Source organism: Neovison vison, chromosome 14, assembly GCF_020171115.1.
Source record: "Neovison vison isolate M4711 chromosome 14, ASM_NN_V1, whole genome shotgun sequence".
NCBI classification, from domain to species: domain Eukaryota; kingdom Metazoa; phylum Chordata; class Mammalia; order Carnivora; family Mustelidae; genus Neogale; species Neogale vison.
Window position 1 is genome coordinate 39,647,526 of NC_058104.1, and position 21,408 is coordinate 39,668,933.

Here is a 21,408-nt window from a genome sequence, read left to right on the forward strand (position 1 = left end):
AGCTGCAGGCGGCGGCGCCCGGGGCCGCCGCCGGAGGGTGCAGGCGGCGGCGCTCGGGGCCGCCGCCGGAGGGTGCAGGCGGCGGCGCTCGGGGCCGCCGCCGGAGGGTGCAGGCGGCGGCGCTCGGGGCCGCCGCCGGGGGTTGCAGGCGGTGGCGCTCGGGGCCGCCGCCGGGGGCTGCAGGCGGCGGCGCTCGGGGCCGCCGCCGGAGGATGGAAGCTGCAGGTGGCGGCGCTCGAGGCCGGAGGCTGGAAGCTGCAGGCGGCGGCGCTCGGGGCCGGAGGCTGGAAGCTGCAGGCGGCGGCGCTCGGGGCCGGAGGCTGGAAGCTGCAGGCGGCGGCGCTCGGGGCCGCCGCCGGAGGGTGCAGGCGGCGGCGCTCGGGGCCGCCGCCGGAGGGTGCAGGCGGCGGCGCTCGGGGCCGCCGCCGGAGGGTGCAGGCGGCGGCGCTCGGGGCCGCCGCCGGAGGGTGCAGGCGGCGGCGCTCGGGGCCGCCGCCGGGGGTTGCAGGCGGCGGCGCTCGGGGCCGCCGCCGGGGGCTGCAGGCGGCGGCGCTCGGGGCCGCCGCCGGAGGATGGAAGCTGCAGGTGGCGGCGCTCGAGGCCGGAGGCTGGAAGCTGCAGGTGGCGGCGCTCGAGGCCGGAGGCTGGAAGCTGCAGGTGGCGGCGCTCGAGGCCGGAGGCTGGAAGCTGCAGGTGGCGGCTCGGGGCCGGAGGCTGGAAGCTGCAGGCGGCGGCGCTCGGGGCCGGAGGCTGGAAGCTGCAGGTGGCGGCTCGGGGCCGGAGGCTGGAAGCTGCAGGCGGCGGCGCTCGGGGCCGGAGGCTGGAAGCTGCAGGTGGCGGCGCTCGAGGCCGGAGGCTGGAAGCTGCAGGTGGCGGCTCGGGGCCGGAGGCTGGAAGCTGCAGGCGACGGTGCTCGGGGCCGCCGCCGGAGGGTGCAGGCGGCGGCGCTCGGGGCCGCCGCCGGAGGGTGCAGGCGGCGGCGCTCGGGGCCGCCGCCGGAGGCTGCAGGCGGCGGCGCTCGGGGCCGCCGCCGGAGGCTGCAGGCGGCGGCGCTCGGGGCCGCCGCCGGAGGCTGCAGGCGGCGGCGCTCGGGGCCGCCGCCGGAGGGTGCAGGCGGCGGCGCTCGGGGCCGCCGCCGGAGGGTGCAGGCGGCGGCGCTCGGGGCCGCCGCCGGAGGCTGCAGGCGGCGGCGCTCGGGGCCGCCGCCGGAGGGTGCAGGCGGCGGCGCTCGGGGCCGCCGCCGGAGGCTGCAGGCGGCGGCGCTCGGGGCCGCCGCCGGAGGCTGCAGGCGGCGGCGCTCGGGGCCGCCGCCGGAGGGTGCAGGCGGCGGCGCTCGGGGCCGCCGCCGGAGGCTGCAGGCGGCGGCGCTCGGGGCCGCCGCCGGAGGCTGCAGGCGGCGGCGCTCGGGGCCGCCGCCGGAGGCTGCAGGCGGCGGCGCTCGGGGCCGCCGCCGGAGGCTGCAGGCGGCGGCGCTCGGGGCCGCCGCCGGAGGCTGCAGGCGGCGGCGCTCGGGGCCGCCGCCGGAGGCTGCAGGCGGCGGCGCTCGGGGCCGCCGCCGGAGGCTGCAGGCGGCGGCGCTCGGGGCCGCCGCCGGAGGCTGCAGGCGGCGGCGCTCGGGGCCGCCGCCGGAGGCTGCAGGCGGCGGCGCTCGGGGCCGCCGCCGGAGGCTGCAGGCGGCGGCGCTCGGGGCCGCCGCCGGAGGGTGCAGGCGGCGGCGCTCGGGGCCGCCGCCGGAGGCTGCAGGCGGCGGCGCTCGGGGCCGCCGCCGGAGGCTGCAGGCGGCGGCGCTCGGGGCCGCCGCCGGAGGCTGCAGGCGGCGGCGCTCGGGGCCGCCGCCGGAGGCTGCAGGCGGCGGCGCTCGGGGCCGCCGCCGGAGGCTGCAGGCGGCGGCGCTCGGGGCCGCCGCCGGAGGCTGCAGGCGGCGGCGCTCGGGGCCGCCGCCGGAGGGTGCAGGCGGCGGCGCTCGGGGCCGCCGCCGGAGGCTGCAGGCGGCGGCGCTCGGGGCCGCCGCCGGAGGCTGCAGGCGGCGGCGCTCGGGGCCGCCGCCGGAGGCTGCAGGCGGCGGCGCTCGGGGCCGCCGCCGGAGGGTGCAGGCGGCGGCGCTCGGGGCCGCCGCCGGAGGCTGCAGGCGGCGGCGCTCGGGGCCGCCGCCGGAGGGTGGACCGCCAAACGCGGTTATAGCTCTTACAAGAGCTGTTACAGCTCTACTATACACCGTTGACTCCCCTGCTCTTCTGCGACTTCCACCGCTCTCCGCTCCACTTCACCGCTCTCCGCCGACTTCACCGCTCTCCGCCGACTTCACCGCTCTCCGCCGACTTCACCGCTCTCCGCCGACTTCACCGCTCTCCGCCGACTTCACCGCTCTCCGCCGACTTCACCGCTCTCCGCCGACTTCACCGCTCTCCGCCGACTTCACCGCTCTCCGCCGACTTCATCCCTCCTGTAGCAGCCGCTGCTCTCCTGCAGGAGCCCCCGGCTCTCCTGCAGCAGCCCCCCCTCGGCAGCCTGGCAGAGCAACCTTTATGGGGGTGGTTGAGCCCCGCCCCTACACAGGTGGCCAATTGAATTTCAACCTTCCCAGCGGATATACCTACGGCCTACTGATTGGATGACTCCACTCAGTCTGCCCCACCCTTACATTCCCCCCTTTTCTTTGGAGATTAGTCAAATCCTTGACTTTTCAGATGGTTCTACCTTATATTGAACATATAAGACTAACATTTTATCGCCCCAATTTTCTTTAGTATAGCAACAATACACTCACAGTTTCTTTAGTCTTAGTTTCAGTCCATGGTCAGCAGGGTCCTTTGGCTGCATTTCCCATTTCTGGAGGGCATCCTTACTCTCAGCTCGTTTGACATGACCCGCATGAACCCAGGCCCTGATGCCTTCCACTTTTACTGCTGTGGGGGTGGTTAGGATAACAGTAAATGGTCCCTTCCAACGAGGCTCCAAATTCCCCACTTGATAGCGACGTATCCAAACCAAGTCCCCGGGTTGGTAAGGATGTGGTTCCACCGTCTCTGTTCCAGTGTGGGCAACTCGGATTCCTGTATGGGCTTTTTTTAAGACAGATTGTAATGCCTGCAGTGACTGGAGTACAGACTGATCCGTCATTTCTGCTAGGGCAACCTCCTGTAGCCGAGGACAGAGTGGGGGGGGTCTCCCAAACAATATTTCAAATGGGGTCACCTTGCTTAAATAAGGTGTACATCGGGCTCTAAGGAGGGCAAAAGGAAGGAGATCTACCCATCCACCGCCAGTTTCCAGAATTAGTTTTGTCAAGGTCTCTTTAAGAGTCCGATTCATTCTTTCTACTTGCCCCGAACTCTGGGGCCTGTATGCACAATGTAATTTCCAATTTGTGCCCACAGCCTTGGCCAATGCCTGTGAGACTGAACTTACGAATGCAGGGCCATTGTCTGACCCAATTGCAAGAGGCAGCCCGAACCTAGGAATTATTTCTTCTAGTATCTTTTTTGCTACTACCCCTGCGGTCTCATGCTTGGCAGGAAAAGCCTCCACCCAGCCTGAAAAGGTATCCACAAAAACCAACATATACTTGTGCCCATATTTTCCAGGTTTCATTTCTGTAAAATCTATTTCCCAATAAATTCCTGGTTCCTTACCTCTTTCTCTTTTCCCTCTTCCCATTTTAGTTCTTCCTACATTAACTGCCTGGCATTGGGCACATCTATCAACTACATCCTGAACCATACGACCTAATTTAGAAACCTGGAACTGCTTGCCTATAAGCTCCTTGAGTTTTCGTGTCCCCAAATGAGTACCCTGATGTATCTGGCCTACTAACTTCTTACCTAGTCTTCGAGGAAGAATTATTTTTCCTATTTTTGTCTTGGCCCAGTCCCCTTCATAGTCTAATTCAACCCATTTCTGTAAATACTTTAAATCCTCTTCTGAATAGTTTGGTTTTTCTGGTAGTGCTGGAGCCGGGAGTGCAACTAGTTCTTGCACTTTTTCTCGAGCTGCTTGCTTTGCGGCTTGATCTGCTAAGTAGTTTCCTTTTGAAATCAGATCAGTCCCCTTTTGATGTCCTGGGCAATGCATAACAGCCACCTTTTTCGGGTCCCAAATAGCCTGGAGGAGAGCTAATATTTCTCTTCTGTTTTTAATTCCTTTTCCTTCTGCTGTTAATAGGCCCCTTTCTTTATAAATAGCCCCATGTATGTGCAGTGTAGCAAAGGCATACCTGCTGTCCGTATAGATGTTGGTGGTTTTTCCTTTGGCCATCTGCAGTGCCTTCGTGAGTGCAATTAGTTCTGCTCTCTGTGCCGAAGTTCCATGTGGCAGGGCTGCTGTCCAGAGTCTCTGCTCAGGAGAAACCACCGCGGCCCCTGCATACCTCTTTCCATTGACTATGTAGCTGCTCCCATCTGTGAACAGAGTCATCTCGGCATCTGGGAGGGGAATGTCTCTGAGATCCGGCCTTATTCCTGTGACTTGGGTTAAGACCTCCCCACAATCATGTGGATGGTCAGCTAGCTCTTCTGGCAGCAGTGTGGCTGGATTTAGCACTGCTGGGGGTCGGAAGGCCACTTTTGGTTCATTGAGGAGAAGGGCCTGATACCCCGTTACTCGGGCGTTCGTCATCCATCGGTCTGGTGGAGTCCGGAGAAGGCCCTCAATCGCGTGTGTGGTGGTTATAACAAGATTTTGGCCTAAAGTTAATTTGCTCGCATCCTTAACCAGGAGGGCTGTTGCGGCAATTATGCGGAGGCAAGGAGGGAACCCAGCTGCTACTGGGTCTAGTTTCTTACTAAGGTAGGCCACTGGTCTTCACCATACCCTAGAGTCTGAGTCAAAACTTCTTTAGTCAGCCCTGCCTTCACATACAAGTGGAAGGGCTTGGTAACATCTGGGATGACCAATGCTGGGGCACACAGTAAGGCTCTTTGTAATTCCCGAAATGCTCCTTCTGCCTCAGCTGTCCACACTCTACCATAGTGAGTCCTCCCTTAGCCAGTTCGTAGAGAGGTTGTGCCATCTCCGTGAAGGTAGCATCCACAGCCTGCAGTAGCCCACCGTCCCAAGAAATTCCCTCTTGGAGAGCAAAGCAAAAGCAACCGGTATTCCCTGGCAGTCTTCCATCCAAGTACTAACCAGGCCCGACCCTTCTTAGCTTCCAAGATCAGACGAGATCTGGCGCCTTCAGGGTGGTATGGCCGTATACAATCATAAGGTTCTTACCCGATATTCTCAGATGAGTGTACGTGACACCCTATATAACATGGAACCATCCTCCCCTTGCTGGAGGAAGCTGAACTTTCTCATACCCTACTGTTACCTTAATTTGTCCAGGCTTGGTTAGCTACCATATCTCTCTCGTTCATAGTTACATTGGCCCCCGGCCTTCTTGGGCTACTGATGCCTTGTGGTCATACCCATTCTGTACAAAGGAGGAGGTAGTGGAGGGTTTCTAAGTGCTTGAGACAGAATGATGTTTCAGACAGATGGACATGTTGTTCAAAGATGCAGAGGCTGCAGAGAGCCAGCATATTCAGAAACGTGCCAGCAGCTGCATGTGTATCAATCGGGTCAGGTCCCTGGCAGCCTCCGATGGCCAAGATTTGAAGCCTTGACTCCCGAGCTCCTCCCATAGGCCCTTGTGTGACCCATTGAGTCCAGACATCAGAGAAGAGGGACGAGCAGCTCACGGAGTTTCAGAGAGTTTTCTTCCTCTTGGAAGATGGCTTCCTAGACTCAAAGTGGACCCTCAGGCTCTCGTTTTTCTAGGGCTGAGAGCCAACACAGAGGTGCTAAGCAGAGTCCGAATTCATTGCACAGAATTTCCCCTGTTCCATCTCTCAGATTCTGGGTGGAGGAGCCCAGAGAGAACAGCTGTGATCTGCTCTGCCATTGGAGCAGGGCTGTCCCTGGATGCTGTCCTGCTCGTGTCCCTCGTGGGAACTTAGGAGCGTCTTATTTAAGGTCTGTCTGTATAAACCCTGGACTGGGCTACTCCATGGAGTAGATGACCGTTATGCCATATGAAGCCCTGCAAGATTTAGGGTGCAGTCCATTCAGACTCCATAGTGGAAGCGGTGGAGCCATAGAGATACATTCACACAGTCAGGCATTTTCCAGATTCAAACAGGTTGGACATCCTCCCCTTTTGGTATCCCTGGCTAATGGGAGGTGATCAGTCTCCCCTTCCATTCTTTTACGAATGGATTTAGCTCTGACAGTGGCCTTAGGGCTGTTTATCTCTCTTTTACATATCTCCTACTTTTTACATACAGAGTTGCTTTTCTCATTTCCATCAGTCTTAATTACACTTAACAGAATTTTGTACTCTTAGAAATACCTTAACCTCTACTTAAGACTAAATATAAACCAATGGTGAGTTGTTACAACAGAATTCTTTAGATGGCAAATTTATCAATCAGTTAAGCACAGAATGTGTTCACCAGCAGATTTCAAAAGTACAAACCCAGTACCAGCAAACAGCGCCCTAGCATTTCATCCCATTTGGTTAGGATCTAGATGTCCAACAAATTTAACTCCATTTGTCATTCAAGCAACCCTTCACAGTTTCAGGTTATCAAAGACTTCGGAAGCCACTTTAACAATTACTCATTAAACCCTTGAAACAGACAGTTAACCATCAGCCCAGCCATCCCTTCGCCAACAGACCTCATGTTCCACCTGGGCCCATTCCACTTCAGATGCCATGCTTTCCCTGCCAGCAAGGGGGAGGGGCCAGGCAGTCCACGTCGGGCCAGAGAAGGCAAGGAATTCCCCGAAACAAAAGAAGTTTCGGCAGCTGCTTGGGAATATTCCTTAAAGTCTCTGTCTCGAGGTTGGTTCATCCCACAGTACCAGTTCTGCTTACCAAAAGTGGCCCACTAGGCACTTATTTTCCATGCCCGGCTCTAATGAGCATCAGCATTGGACACCTTAACCCGGCATTTGACTAACTCTAGGTAGCTCGTTATAGCCCTTAACACACAAAATGAGTGAGGGAGAAGCCCCACATCTATTATGAGGAACAGAGAGATGAAAGCTAGCGTCCCCTTACTCTCTGCTTGCCACATTCCTTCAACCATAACAAAACACAATAGACAACAAAAAGACAAAAACAAACAAATTACCACAACCCCAGTGGCCCTCGTCCAGAGCCTGCTGCTGGAAGGGGGGGGGACTTCCTTTCCTGAGCTCCATGAGCTTTTTCATATTCCCCTATTATCTTGTTATTTACCTTTCTATTTGTTGTTCCTTTAGAGTTCCTATAACCTTTAAATGGTTTATTGAAATGTATACTTTAAAAGTATGAATTGTGTCCAATCAAGTTCTGGACATTTTCACCATCCTAAATGAAACCCCATTCAAACATTGGTCACTCCCATCTCTTGGCAACCTATCTTAAGTAATTATTAATTTACTTTCTTTTCCTATAGATCTGAGTTTTCTGGACATTTCACATATAAACAGGATCATACATGTAGTCTTTTATCACTGGCTTCTTAAATTTGGCCTAATGTTTTCAAGGGTCATCAATATTATAGCATATATCAGTTGCCTTATAGAGTACAATATAGGTTTCTGATCCTTTTAAAATTTTGTATATTGTATGAGGTAGAAGTTTAACTTCATCCTTTAAAACAGGTGCTTACTGCTATAATTTCCCTTTAAGTACTGTTTTAATGGCATTCCATAAGCTTTGGTGTGTTGTTTTTGTTTTTGTATAGCTCAATGGATTTCCTAATCGGATTTTTCTCTTTGTCCTCCTGACCAAATTTATGGAGTGCATTGATTTCTATGCACTTTTAATTTACCCAGAGCTTGCCACTGGTGGGGGCTATCTTTATCCCCAACCGTCTAAGGGGACTTGAACCCCTCAACTGTCAAAGGGAAGGCAGGGGACTCGAACCCCCGACCGCCCAGGGGGACTCGAACCCCCACGACGGCGCAGGGGGACTCGAACCCCCCGACCGCCCAGGGGGACTCGAACCCCCGACCACGCAGGGGGACTCGAACCCCCCCGACCGCCCAGGGGGACTAGAACCCCCTGTCGATCTATCAGCAGAGGGATGGGGCGTCCCCGCATCCACTCCAGCCCTGGGGAGCATGGCTGCGTCCAGCTTCTCCCCGGTGGGCTATACCCTGGAGCTCCAACCAGACAGACGGATAGGATCCCAATACCTCGGAACCCAATACTTCGAAACCCAATGCCTCGAAACCCAATACCTCGAAACTCAATACCTCGAAACCCAATACTTCGAAACCCAATACCTCCAGAGGCTTTCCCTAAAAATTCTGATGCTGGCTCAGTTCTCGTCGTTTGATCCCGGACGAGCCCCCAAATGTTAGGGTCCGTGATCAAAGGAACGAGACTGATACAAAGCGAAAGTCAAGCAAAACTTTATTTCGCGCCAAGCATCAGGAATCAAACTACCGGTCAGAGCTACCTCTTACGAAAAGGCGGTGACGATGAACCCAACAAGGTCACTTCCAAGAAGGCCACTCTGGACGAGGCTGCTCTAGATGACGTTGCTGCTCCACAGATGAGGCCGCTCCATGATTGGAGCCGTTCCCAAGAAGAGGCCACTCCCAAGACAAGGCCACTGCTCAATGAAGTTTCTCCCCGGACAAGGCCGCTCCCAAGAAGAGGCTGTTCTGGACAAGACCATTTCCTGGATGAGGCCACTCCCAATGACGAAGAAGCAACAATGACAAGGAGGACAACCCAGATGACACAGACTCTGATCCCCACGATGCTACTCTGACCAGGCTTCCACCCGGAGGAAGCCACCACTGCGGACAAGGCCACTTGTGGTTCGGGGTGGCGAGGCATTTTGCAGGGAGGCTGCTGGTGTCTAGGGGCCGTTGGCATCTCAGGGCTGCTTATGCCTCCAGAATGCTGGCATCTAGGGGCTGCAGGTGTCAGGACCGACTGCTGGCCTCTAGGGTCTGTAGGCATCAGGACCGCAGGCGTCGAGGGACCGCTGACAACTGGACCGCAGATGTCTCAGGACCGCAGGCGTCGAGGGACCGCTGACAACTGGACCACAGACGACTGGACTGCTGGGCCGCCGGAGGCTGCAGGCTGCAGGTGATGGCTCGGGGCCGCCGCCGGAGGCTAGAAGCTGCAGGCGACGGTGCTCGGGGCCGCCGCCGGAGGCTGGAAGCTGCAGGTGGCGGCGCTCGAGGCCGGAGGCTGGAAGCTGCAGGCGGCGGCGCTCGGGGCCGGAGGCTGGAAGCTGCAGGCGGCGGCGCTCGGGGCCGCCGCCGGAGGGTGCAGGCGGCGGCGCTCGGGGCCGCCGCCGGAGGGTGCAGGCGGCGGCGCTCGGGGCCGCCGCCGGAGGGTGCAGGCGGCGGCGCTCGGGGCCGCCGCCGGGGGTTGCAGGCGGTGGCGCTCGGGGCCGCCGCCGGGGGCTGCAGGCGGCGGCGCTCGGGGCCGCCGCCGGAGGATGGAAGCTGCAGGTGGCGGCGCTCGAGGCCGGAGGCTGGAAGCTGCAGGCGGCGGCGCTCGGGGCCGGAGGCTGGAAGCTGCAGGCGGCGGCGCTCGGGGCCGGAGGCTGGAAGCTGCAGGCGGCGGCGCTCGGGGCCGCCGCCGGAGGGTGCAGGCGGCGGCGCTCGGGGCCGCCGCCGGAGGGTGCAGGCGGCGGCGCTCGGGGCCGCCGCCGGAGGGTGCAGGCGGCGGCGCTCGGGGCCGCCGCCGGAGGGTGCAGGCGGCGGCGCTCGGGGCCGCCGCCGGGGGTTGCAGGCGGCGGCGCTCGGGGCCGCCGCCGGGGGCTGCAGGCGGCGGCGCTCGGGGCCGCCGCCGGAGGATGGAAGCTGCAGGTGGCGGCGCTCGAGGCCGGAGGCTGGAAGCTGCAGGTGGCGGCGCTCGAGGCCGGAGGCTGGAAGCTGCAGGTGGCGGCGCTCGAGGCCGGAGGCTGGAAGCTGCAGGTGGCGGCTCGGGGCCGGAGGCTGGAAGCTGCAGGCGGCGGCGCTCGGGGCCGGAGGCTGGAAGCTGCAGGTGGCGGCTCGGGGCCGGAGGCTGGAAGCTGCAGGCGGCGGCGCTCGGGGCCGGAGGCTGGAAGCTGCAGGTGGCGGCGCTCGAGGCCGGAGGCTGGAAGCTGCAGGTGGCGGCTCGGGGCCGGAGGCTGGAAGCTGCAGGCGACGGTGCTCGGGGCCGCCGCCGGAGGGTGCAGGCGGCGGCGCTCGGGGCCGCCGCCGGAGGGTGCAGGCGGCGGCGCTCGGGGCCGCCGCCGGAGGCTGCAGGCGGCGGCGCTCGGGGCCGCCGCCGGAGGCTGCAGGCGGCGGCGCTCGGGGCCGCCGCCGGAGGCTGCAGGCGGCGGCGCTCGGGGCCGCCGCCGGAGGGTGCAGGCGGCGGCGCTCGGGGCCGCCGCCGGAGGGTGCAGGCGGCGGCGCTCGGGGCCGCCGCCGGAGGCTGCAGGCGGCGGCGCTCGGGGCCGCCGCCGGAGGGTGCAGGCGGCGGCGCTCGGGGCCGCCGCCGGAGGCTGCAGGCGGCGGCGCTCGGGGCCGCCGCCGGAGGCTGCAGGCGGCGGCGCTCGGGGCCGCCGCCGGAGGGTGCAGGCGGCGGCGCTCGGGGCCGCCGCCGGAGGCTGCAGGCGGCGGCGCTCGGGGCCGCCGCCGGAGGCTGCAGGCGGCGGCGCTCGGGGCCGCCGCCGGAGGCTGCAGGCGGCGGCGCTCGGGGCCGCCGCCGGAGGCTGCAGGCGGCGGCGCTCGGGGCCGCCGCCGGAGGCTGCAGGCGGCGGCGCTCGGGGCCGCCGCCGGAGGCTGCAGGCGGCGGCGCTCGGGGCCGCCGCCGGAGGCTGCAGGCGGCGGCGCTCGGGGCCGCCGCCGGAGGCTGCAGGCGGCGGCGCTCGGGGCCGCCGCCGGAGGCTGCAGGCGGCGGCGCTCGGGGCCGCCGCCGGAGGCTGCAGGCGGCGGCGCTCGGGGCCGCCGCCGGAGGGTGCAGGCGGCGGCGCTCGGGGCCGCCGCCGGAGGCTGCAGGCGGCGGCGCTCGGGGCCGCCGCCGGAGGCTGCAGGCGGCGGCGCTCGGGGCCGCCGCCGGAGGCTGCAGGCGGCGGCGCTCGGGGCCGCCGCCGGAGGCTGCAGGCGGCGGCGCTCGGGGCCGCCGCCGGAGGCTGCAGGCGGCGGCGCTCGGGGCCGCCGCCGGAGGCTGCAGGCGGCGGCGCTCGGGGCCGCCGCCGGAGGCTGCAGGCGGCGGCGCTCGGGGCCGCCGCCGGAGGGTGCAGGCGGCGGCGCTCGGGGCCGCCGCCGGAGGCTGCAGGCGGCGGCGCTCGGGGCCGCCGCCGGAGGCTGCAGGCGGCGGCGCTCGGGGCCGCCGCCGGAGGCTGCAGGCGGCGGCGCTCGGGGCCGCCGCCGGAGGGTGCAGGCGGCGGCGCTCGGGGCCGCCGCCGGAGGCTGCAGGCGGCGGCGCTCGGGGCCGCCGCCGGAGGGTGGACCGCCAAACGCGGTTATAGCTCTTACAAGAGCTGTTACAGCTCTACTATACACCGTTGACTCCCCTGCTCTTCTGCGACTTCCACCGCTCTCCGCTCCACTTCACCGCTCTCCGCCGACTTCACCGCTCTCCGCCGACTTCACCGCTCTCCGCCGACTTCACCGCTCTCCGCCGACTTCACCGCTCTCCGCCGACTTCACCGCTCTCCGCCGACTTCACCGCTCTCCGCCGACTTCACCGCTCTCCGCCGACTTCACCGCTCTCCGCCGACTTCATCCCTCCTGTAGCAGCCGCTGCTCTCCTGCAGGAGCCCCCGGCTCTCCTGCAGCAGCCCCCCCTCGGCAGCCTGGCAGAGCAACCTTTATGGGGGTGGTTGAGCCCCGCCCCTACACAGGTGGCCAATTGAATTTCAACCTTCCCAGCGGATATACCTACGGCCTACTGATTGGATGACTCCACTCAGTCTGCCCCACCCTTACACTAACCTTCCACGCCTCTTTCTAGCTTTTGGCGATTGTTAGCAATCTCAGGCATTCCTGGGTTTCGAGATGTCTGTGTCTCCGCAAGTCTTCACAAGGCGCTCTCCCTTCTATGGACCCCAATTCCCTTCTTCATACAAGGACACCAGTCATCGGATCAGGATCCACCCTAATCCAGTAGGACCTCACTCGTGTCTGTAAAGATTCTATTTCCAAATAAGGTCACAGTTACAGGAACTGGACGTTAGGACTTGAACATATATTTGAGGCGGGGAACACAATTCTGCCCATTACAGATAACAGGAAGTAAAGATTCTCAACAATGCAGGAATAGCAGATAAAAGAAGTCACTACCCCAGCTGGGGATGCAGCACCCAAGGAATAGCCTCTACCTGGGCCTCCCCGGGGTGAGATCTACAACTTTTCGGAGAGAGCACCAAAGTTGCTGGGGTGCCACTTCTGGTGGAACTTGCTGGATAGAGGACGCCAGGGAAAACTGCTCACAGGAAGGTGCCTCAGAGGCATTGCACCAGAGAACCGTCCAAGGGATACAGCAGGGGAGCTTCTGGCCAGTGTGCCCGGCAGGAGCTTGGCACTGGAGAAGCGGCCTGCGCTTCCGAATCTGGGCACGGGGGAACCCACTTGTAAACCCCAGGAGCCTGCCAACTGGGCTCACTGCGACCAGGAAGCAAACTCCTTTTTTCCTGCAATCCCTCCATAGCTGCCTGCTGACACGTTTAATATGATGCCGGTTGGCAAAGAAAATATATTTAAAGGGCTCAGATCCCTTCTCAGAGAGGAGGCAAGAAGCATGAATTTGCAGCTGAGGTAATAAACTCGTAACTGGTAGAGAGACATACCATTGTTTCAGATACTAATGGACATCTCCCTTCACCCTTCTTTAGTCTCTGCTTTCCTCAACCTTCTCCCCGCCTCTGACATCCTCACCATAAGCCCTATCACTTTACCATTCAGTTGTTCTAAACTTGACACCCTCCTATCATATCCCCCTCGAAAAGAAAAAAAAAAAAAAAAAAAAGGAGACAAATATGGTACTTGTGGCAGACGGTCCTCTAATCCGGGAAGCAGAGTTAGACCAGAGGCAGGAGCAGCTTTCTCAGAGCAAAACAAATTCCGGCAACTCATAGTAGCTGACCAAAGCGGAAAGGCCCCAGAAGGGATTCTTGAAAGCGCCTCATCTGGGGAATTAAATTGATCACGAATTGCTGACACCTGGCTGGGACAAGTCCTTTAAGGGGGAGAGGGCCGAGCAATGGCTCTTCTGTATACAGGAATGTCAACTCTAACCTCCTGGGGGTAAGCACCTGTCTATCCCCAGGCACCACGTGCAGGAGGTGTTGAAATCTTGTTAAATGGTTGATGCCAACCAGAAGAGCAACTCAAACTCAAGGTTTCCTGCCATTTTCCAGGAGTGGTTGTTACCAAAGGATCTCTAGCTTACCATCCCACCCCCTCCCAGTACCCTGCAGCCACAATCCGACCCACCCCACCCACTCTGGCTGATCTGGAGCTCAGCCTAGAGGCTTCTGCAAAGGTACTGAGCAGAGACGGCTTGAGGGCCAAAAGGGATAGAGGGTACTCTGAGAGAAAGGAGAGATGGTTTTATCATCCATATTTTACATATTTTACCTGTAGCCCAAGACTTAATTTATCAGGCACATTCAGATGTATCTTCTGATTTTATTTCGATTTTTCAAGTCTATTTAGAGGTAGGTATGACAGAGTTTATTGTTCTCATTTTACAAGTGAGGCCACTGAGGCAGGGAACAGTTAATCAGAAGTGAGGCCGAGTCTGAAGGAGCCCAGAGTTTCTGGAGAATGATACAGCCATGTGTCAACCTCCAGCCACATCCCCTGCCCCAGCGGAAGCTATGTGGGGCCTCTTGCTACTGGATCAGCATACACTGCCATGCCCTGGAGTGTGTGCACAGGCGTGATAAGAGTTGTTGAAATGGTAGTCACAAGGAAGGCAGAGGTGAAAGCGCTCACCATTACTAGCCTGGCTTTAGGGTCAAGACACCCCAGTCTACATTAGACTTAATTTGATGAACGCCAGCACACCAACTTAGGGTCTTAGGGCTGTGCCTCCCTACCAGATTCTCAGGCCCAGGCCTTGACCCTTTCCTCAGGTGCTTCCTCAGGTTGATTTCTTCAGGAGACCCAGAGAATCAAAACTCTGATCAGGCATGCTCTGCCCTTGAAAGTTTTTCTTGCCCTGGGGCTTAGGAACCACCTGTTTAAGCAGAAAAGTGAGAGTCTGCAGAGGGCTCTCACTCAGCTCACCAAGGTTGAGAAGCTTTTCCAAGCAGTCACAGCTGGAAGCATCACCAGACCCCTAAGGAACCCCTCTACCCCTTCAGGCACCATACAGCCAACGGGGATCCAGGGCAGGGAGAACACCTCTAGCTGGAAAAGGTGCCGCCTACCCGCAGCAGAAGTCTCATCGTGGATTTCCAGAGGTCCCTGCAGGCCTTGGGTTACAAAGAGTTGGCTTGGTCTGGAGGGGGAGCCCTGGATGAGTCCTTGCTTCCATCTGGATGACTCTGGTTGAGCCCTTGGTTACAGGGTTGGGGAGTCCCTTTCCACACCAGGTCTTACTGATTTTGCTCTTTCCATATCATCCTCTCGGTGTCATGCCTTTTATCACTAGGCCCCAGAAGAAAGGATTCTGCTGGGCGGGGAACTCTGCACCTTCATCTCAGACCCAGGATTCAAGTCTTCCGGCTTTCTTTTTCCTGAAGGAAAAAAGGACCGGTTTGGATCAGAGAATTCTGGGGAGGGAGAACTACTGGAAACGCAGGCCCTGGTGTGGCGGTGCAAGAGTTAGGGCAGCCCCTCCCTGCCCACCGTAGCCCACCTCCAGGAAGAGGTTTCATGGCACAGCCTCTCAAGCAGCGGGACCTCATCCCTAATACTGAAGGGACGACTGCTGCTCCTCCTCCTATGACGGAGCAGGTTTCCCTTCAAACAGCGCCCGTGGGAGCCCGGAACAGAGAGGAAAGCTGCCAGACACCACTGAGCACGCCAAGGTGGTCGTCGGTCCCGCTACACCGAGCCCTCGACGCGGGCCACACTAACCCCCGCACCTCCGGGAGGAAGGTCAGCGGCCGCAGCCTCCTCCCGGTTTGGGCTCAGCCCAAGCTCTCCGGGACGTCGTGCAAACACTGGAGCCTCCCCGGCTTCTGGTCCCGCCCCCAAATCGTCTCAGCGACCTGGGGACCGGCTTGAGGGTTCCCGGAGGGCACCGGAACCGCCCTCGACGAGGCCTCTCTAGGAAACGGGAATTTCCCCTGTCGTTAGTATTCAGTTCACGTTTATTGGCCTAAGAACTAAAGAACCGGAAGATGCCCTTAAAAAACGTGGCGGCACTCTAGTCACTACAGCTGCCTCCGTAGCTCAAGAAACTTGGCCTGGTCTTCAGCCGCCGGCGGCCCGGCCTTCCGAAAATGACACCATCCGGTCCACTCTGGTTCACCGAGGACAGAGCCACCTGCCCTCAACTATAATGGCGGCGGTGCCCAGTTTGGCTTCTTGCCCCTAGGGAAGATGGCTGCCAGGTGGCTTCACTTAGTTTCTCGCCACCCCGGAAGACGGGGACCGGCGATTGGGCGGTGCCCGAGGGCTCGGAGAAGAAGGCCCTTGGCGGTTGGGCAGTGCTGGCTAAGGCTGGTTTAAAGGAGCCGGAGGTAGGAGCCGTCGAAGACCCGGGATCCGCGGGAGGCGGCGGTAAGCGGCGCGCGGGGGAGGGCACCGAGCGGCTGGAGGGAGGGCGGGAGGAGGGAGGGAGGGAAGCCAACATTTGAACCATCTGGTCCCGGGCTGGGGAGCGCGCTGGGCGGGGAGCCGGGGGGTGGCGGGAGAGGGGGTCTGTGGGCGGGACCTCCCGGGATTGGCGTGAAGAGGGTATCTGCTTGACAGTAGATCCCCGGGGATCCGGACTGAGTTCGTGATGCTCAAGCTCGGGCCACTCCTATCTGAGTGGAGCTTTGCGGAGCCCAAACTCCCAGGGAGAGAGGATCCCCGCGGCGTCTCATTGGAGGAACCGCGCTGTAGGATTCTTTCCGCAGGGACCCAGTCTGGGGGATCTGCTGGGGCGGGGGAAGGGGGAGGACCGTCGGTGTGTGGGAGTATAGCTTCGGAGTTCTGGGCCACTCGGTGGCAGTGGACGAGGATTGCAGAGGGATCCGGCGGAAAGGGAGACTCCCAGGACCGGGATCCCAGCTGATCCCGGGAGATCTCAGGGCGGATTCTGTAGGGACAAAGGCCCCAGAAGCTCGGACCGTGGGAGAACTGGCGCCGCTGCAGGCCAGGTTCTCCCAGCAAGTGCCAGTCAGAACGCGGGTGGATCCAGTGATCTCGGGCGACGGCAGCGGGAAGACACCCGCTCCGGACGGCCAGCCGGGGGCGCCCTTTCACGCCCCAGGGCTTCGGCCCTTGGGCTACCGGGAGCCGCGGGCGGACCATGAAGGGCGGAGCCCCAGGGGAAGGGCTGGCCCTCACTCCCCGCTCCCCCGCTCCCCCCATCCCAGGCTGCGACCTGGGATCCCCCAGGGACTCCCCGGAGCCGCCGCTTCCCCAATGGACTTGCCCGGGGACTCCAGGTGAGAGCGCACCCCGCCCGCCTGTCTCGAGCACGGGAAACGGGACCCTGGCGGCCGTACCGGGGAAACCACAGAGCCAACGACAGGCTCAGGCGACCGTCCTCTGCTTCTCTCATCTTCCAGTTCACCTGGCCGGTCACGTCTGTGCCGCCAGCCCCTGGCTCGAGCATTATGGGGAGCCCGGAGCCCCAAACGGCCGAGACTGCAGTCTCTAGCGGCCCCCTCACCTTTGGAAAAGGCCTCTCGGCGGGTTTTGGCTGTGGTGCTGGAAGATATTATGGCTGCCCACATGGTGAGCTCCCTGAACTGGGAGGCCCCTTTCTCCCTCAGGCCCCTCTTCAGAACCAAAGTCAGGCCAGATCACTAGTGAGGATAATTGAGATCCAATTACCTCATGCTCACATCCATTGCCAAGCAGCCTCCCCAAAGCTCTTAGAGATCTCCTTGGCTCTCACTTAATCCAGCCTAGGTCTGGGCAGGGTCTTTAGTGCCCATTCCCCACAAAAATCCCTGCTGGGCTGGAACCCCATCTCTTCAAGTGCTCTGAAGTATGAGAAACCCTTGCTTTCTTCCCAGCCCAGCGTCTAGGCAGTTCTTGGGAAACAGGCTGAGGTCTTTGGCTCCATTGCACAGGTTAGAAAAACAGGGCAGTGACTCACCCAAGGTCACTCCTTTCCATTTCTCTAAACAGCCTGTGTGCGATTACTACAGCTCTGGACATCTACTCTCTGGCCCAGAAACGGATTCAGTTAAATGCCCTTCTTTGGGTTCTTAAGCGAATTCTAGCCGTAGCCTCTGTCACTTCTGTGACATATGGCCCTGTTAGGCTCAGAAAGGCCCTGTCCAGTCCAACCTCATTTCACCGCCTTGCCCTTGACACTTCCTCCTCAATTAGGTTCCCCTGGTGTCCCAAGAAGAGACCCCCACCACACAGCACCGCAGCAACCGGCAGGATTCTGTCCTCAGCCAGCCGCCTGCCTCGCCACCCCAAGAGGCTACGTGGCCCTCACAGACCAGGTGAGCATGGCGGGTTGGACGGTAGGCTAGGAGCCCACCTGAGCCCCTCTGATCTTCTTGTTTCCGCTCTAGGCCTCCCGACCCACTGCACTTGTGCCGAGAGCCCTTGAGCCGCATCCGCCGGCCCTCTTCTACCCTGAGGCGGCGATCAAGGACAACCCCTGGCCCAGAGGAGGGCCCTTCACCAAAGGTGGACTGGGCCCCCCAGCCTACTCTGGTGGTGATGCTAGAGGACATTGCCAGCCCAAGACCCTCAACTGAGGTATGAGAATTTGGGGGTAAGGACGTAAGGGGTTCAGCTGGGATAGGTTTTGCCCAGAGCAAGGAGAACAGCATTCTCTATGGAAGACACTGAGGAGAGACCTATATGATAAAGTCTTTGGTGTGAACCCTGGCAGGCTTCTGGACGCTTGAGAGGGTCAGAATGTGGGGAGCTAGAGAGGCCATAGGGGGCTTCCCTGCCTCCCCCAAAACATCCTTTATTTACATCCAGGGTTTTGCTGATGAGACTCCCAACTTCCTCATCCCCACGAGAAGGTGAGAGGCCTGGGGCAGGGATTATCGAACTGTCCAGGCAGCAGTTGTTACCCCAGCAGCTAGAGCTAAGGGCATCAGAATTTGCTTGTCCGGTAGCACCTTCCGAAGCCTTCAGGGACTGGGGAGGTGCTGGCTTGGGTGGGCCCCTGAACCGGGAAGCTCCCTCAGCCTTTACTTGCCCCCTTCACCCCAGAGCCGAGCCCGTGACGGTTGTTCACCAGTCAATGCCTCCGTCCAGGGACCTGGATCCCCCATTCCAGCCATCTGCCCTGCCTGAGGACCCTCCGGAGACCCCACCACCAGGTAAGGACTCAGAGGGATGAGATTTAGGGCTCTGGAAAATCCTGGCTGAGCTTAAAAGTATCCAGGGCAGAGGTGGGGGATGAAGGGAAGAGGCTTATCTCCCTCCCTGAGGGGAGTTTGGTGCGTGAAGATGGGGTATAGACTTCAGAGGCCTGATGTTCAACTCCTAAATTTAGGGCCTGGTATTTTAGGTGTGGGCTTATACCTTTGTGAGGAAAGCTTAGTGGTTGGGGGAGGGGCTGAGGCTACCAAAGTAGAGCTTAGGCACCTGCAGCCGAGGAATGCCCACCTGAGCCTCTCCTTCTCCTCAGCCCCGGATCCTGTACTGGAGCCCCCATCGGTCCCACCGCCGTCCAGCCTTTTACGCCCCCGTCTCAGTCCCTGGGGCTTGGCCCCCCTCTTCCGTTCCGTCCGCTCCAAGCTGGAGAGCTTTGCTGACATCTTCCTCACGCCCAACAAAGTCCCACGGCCCCCACCCCCATCACCCCCCATGAAGTTGGAGTTGAAGATTGCCATCTCAGAGGCTGAGCAGTCCCAGGCTGCTGAGGACACTGCGTCTGTCAGCCCCCGGCCCCCTATCCGCCAGTGGCGAGCCCAAGACCACAGCCCCCCAGCACCTCTCTCTAAGCCCTCTCTGGGCCGAAGCCACTCCTGCCCTGATCTGGGACCTCCTGGCCCAGATGCCTGCAGCTGGCCCCCTGCTCCCCACCACCCAAGCCGGTCACGGCCCCGGCGGCACACCGTGGGTGGTGGGGAGACGGCCCGACCCCCACCACCCCCTCGGCCCTGTCTCCGGAAAGAGGTCTTCCCTCTTGGAGGAGTGGGAGGCTCTCCTACCCTTGTCACAACTTGCTCGTCCACCGCATCTTCCTCCTCCTTCTCTGAACCTGCAGAACCCAGGTAGTGCTCTCCATAAACCCTTCTTTTCTTTTCTTTTTTTTGAAAGATTTTATTTATTCATTTGAGAGAGAGAGAGCGAGTACATGCACAAGTTGGTGGGGTGGGCAGAGGGAGAGGGGGAAGCAAACTCTGCCTTGAACAGGGAGCCTGATGTGGAGCTCGATCCCAGGACCCTGGGATCATGACCTGAGTCGGAGTAAGACACGTAACTGACTGAGCCAGCCATGTGCCCTTCGATAAACCCTTTTTAAAGCCCTGGCACAGTCTGGGCTCAGCCTCCTTCCCTATTATCCAGTGGGCAGGAGATGGAGGTATTGCTATAAATTTGTCCATGAGCCTTCACTTTCTCTGCAGGTTGGGCTCAACCAAAGGGAAGGAGCCAAGGGCCTCAGAGGACCAGGTGCTTTCAGACCCGGAGACCAAGGTAGGAGTACAGATGGCGGGGAGGAGACAAGTGGGAGCCTGAGGCCATGCTGCACCCTTATCCTCTGCCCTGTTTTCATAGACCATGGGAAAGGTTTCTCGATTCAGAATACGCAGAACACCATCCCGTGCTCAGCTAAACCTTACACCAATGGGGCTGCCTCGTCCAATCCGGTGAGTGGCTTATCGTACGTGGAGCTGCCTTGGTGAAACAGGTGTAGGCTCAGATCCCCTGAAGTGTGGCTTTGTCTCCGCTCAGGGAACGTAATCCAGCTTGGAGGAGTCCATTTGGTCTGGACATGGTTTGCACCATCTGTAGATGGTAGAACCATCTGTCTGCCTTAGGCAGCATTCCTGGCCCTAGCATGTCCCAGAAACTGAAATATAGACCAGGCCTTGCTTATCATTTTTCCAGGGTACAGTGGCCCTGGGTTTTTCAGTGCCTCTGCTCTTTGCTCCCAGGTTGAACAAGAAGGAGTTCAGCTTAGAAGAAATTTATACCAACAAGAATTATCAGTCGCCTACAACCAGGAGGTGAGACACTTTGAAGGCTTGGGGGTGATAGAGGGAAGGCTGGAGCCACGGGCCATGCTGGTAACCAGCATCCCTCCCTGCCTGGTCCAGGACCTTTGAGACCATCTTTGAGGAACCCCGGGAGCGCAATGGGACTTTGATTTTCACCAGCTCAAAGAAGCTTCGGCGGGCTGTAGAATTTCGGGACAGCAGCCTTCCTCGGTCCCGGCGGCCATCTCGTGGGGTGCGGGCTGCAGGTGGCAGGACCCTCACCCCCAGCCTGCCCCCCAGCCCAGACGTGGGACCTCTGCTGCAGCAACGGCTAGAGGAGCTGGATGCCTCACTCCTGGAGGAGGAAGAAGTAGACAGGGAGCAGCCCCGTCGGACTTAGGAGCTCCATCTGTTTGTCCATCCGTCCTGAAGCATCTGAGGCAGTTATATATTTTTCTCTATATTTCTAGTAAAGTTTTCGATATGTTTCTGATCCTTTTGTATGTCTCTACCTGAGTTTGAGATTGATTGACAGGACCGGCTCCTGTTTGTACTTCGGCCCCCAAAGACTGGGCAATGGGGAAGGTGCCAGGGAAGGCAAGGAGGATGGGATACAGGGAAGAAGTGGGGGAAGGATCATGGGAGATACTTCCTTGACTTGAAAATTTTCCTGTGTGGAGGAAAACTTCGGAACCAGCTCCAGAAGATACGGAGACCCCGGACTCTGATCAGGGTTCTCTAAATTCACTTACATCAAGGAGGCTGAGGGACCCAGAGCGGACCAAGGCCTTCGTCAGGATGGCCCTGAATTCCTCCTAACATGCAGGCGTGAACTTGCTTCTGGATTCAAGAGATAAAAGGAATCGCCTGTAACTGAGCACCTGCAACAACCTTAGTATGCGCCTGACGTGCACACAGTGCCGGGAGCAGGAATGTTCACATTTACACGTAGGAAAGCAGGTTGAGGGGCAGTTGGCGGAGCATGCGGCTCTTGGTCTCAGGGTGTCGTGAGTTCGAGCCCCACGTTGGGCGTAGAGATTACTTAGAAAAAAAGCCAGTTGAGGGTGTAATGTGGCGTCCTCATTAAAACGGTAACCCAGGCAACCAGAGGCCGGAGTGGCCTTCTCCATCTTTCCAACACTCGGAGGCACCACGGGGCAGTGACTAAGAGCACAGGCTGCGTGTGCAGTTAGGCCGGAGTCCA

At 60.2% G+C, this 21,408-nt stretch overlaps 1 protein-coding gene, 1 long non-coding RNA gene and 1 pseudogene across 5 annotated transcripts; 1 reads left to right on the forward strand and 2 right to left on the reverse strand.

Moving 5' to 3' along the window:
- Nucleotides 1-5,076: 5,076 nt before the first annotated feature.
- Nucleotides 5,077-5,194, reverse strand: LOC122896202 (annotated as a pseudogene).
- An 8,385-nt stretch (nt 5,195-13,579) lies between these two features.
- On the reverse strand, nt 13,580-15,195 carry LOC122896013. The gene is made up of 2 exons (XR_006382346.1): nt 14,777-15,195; nt 13,580-14,654 (listed from the first exon to the last, which is right to left on the reverse strand). It is a non-coding gene; the product is annotated as an uncharacterized LOC122896013 (long non-coding RNA).
- A 318-nt stretch (nt 15,196-15,513) lies between these two features.
- PRR14 (proline rich 14) lies at nt 15,514-20,697 on the forward strand. Of its 4 annotated transcripts, none has more exons than XM_044233946.1 (12): nt 15,514-15,645; nt 16,449-16,520; nt 16,644-16,812; nt 17,416-17,537; nt 17,610-17,799; nt 18,031-18,074; nt 18,313-18,377; nt 18,689-19,277; nt 19,632-19,701; nt 19,783-19,874; nt 20,163-20,234; nt 20,325-20,697. In XM_044233946.1, exons 2-12 carry the CDS (start codon nt 16,498-16,500, stop codon nt 20,602-20,604), a joined length of 1,716 nt encoding a protein of 571 aa, XP_044089881.1. In that variant the 5' UTR covers nt 15,514-15,645; nt 16,449-16,497; the 3' UTR covers nt 20,605-20,697. The 4 variants fall into 4 exon arrangements, with proteins under 4 accessions (XP_044089881.1, XP_044089879.1, XP_044089882.1 ...); XM_044233944.1 differs by having other exon boundaries at nt 15,519-15,645; nt 18,268-18,377; XM_044233945.1 differs by lacking the exon at nt 15,514-15,645 and adding an exon at nt 15,816-15,968 and having other exon boundaries at nt 18,268-18,377.
- Nucleotides 20,698-21,408: the final 711 nt, after the last annotated feature.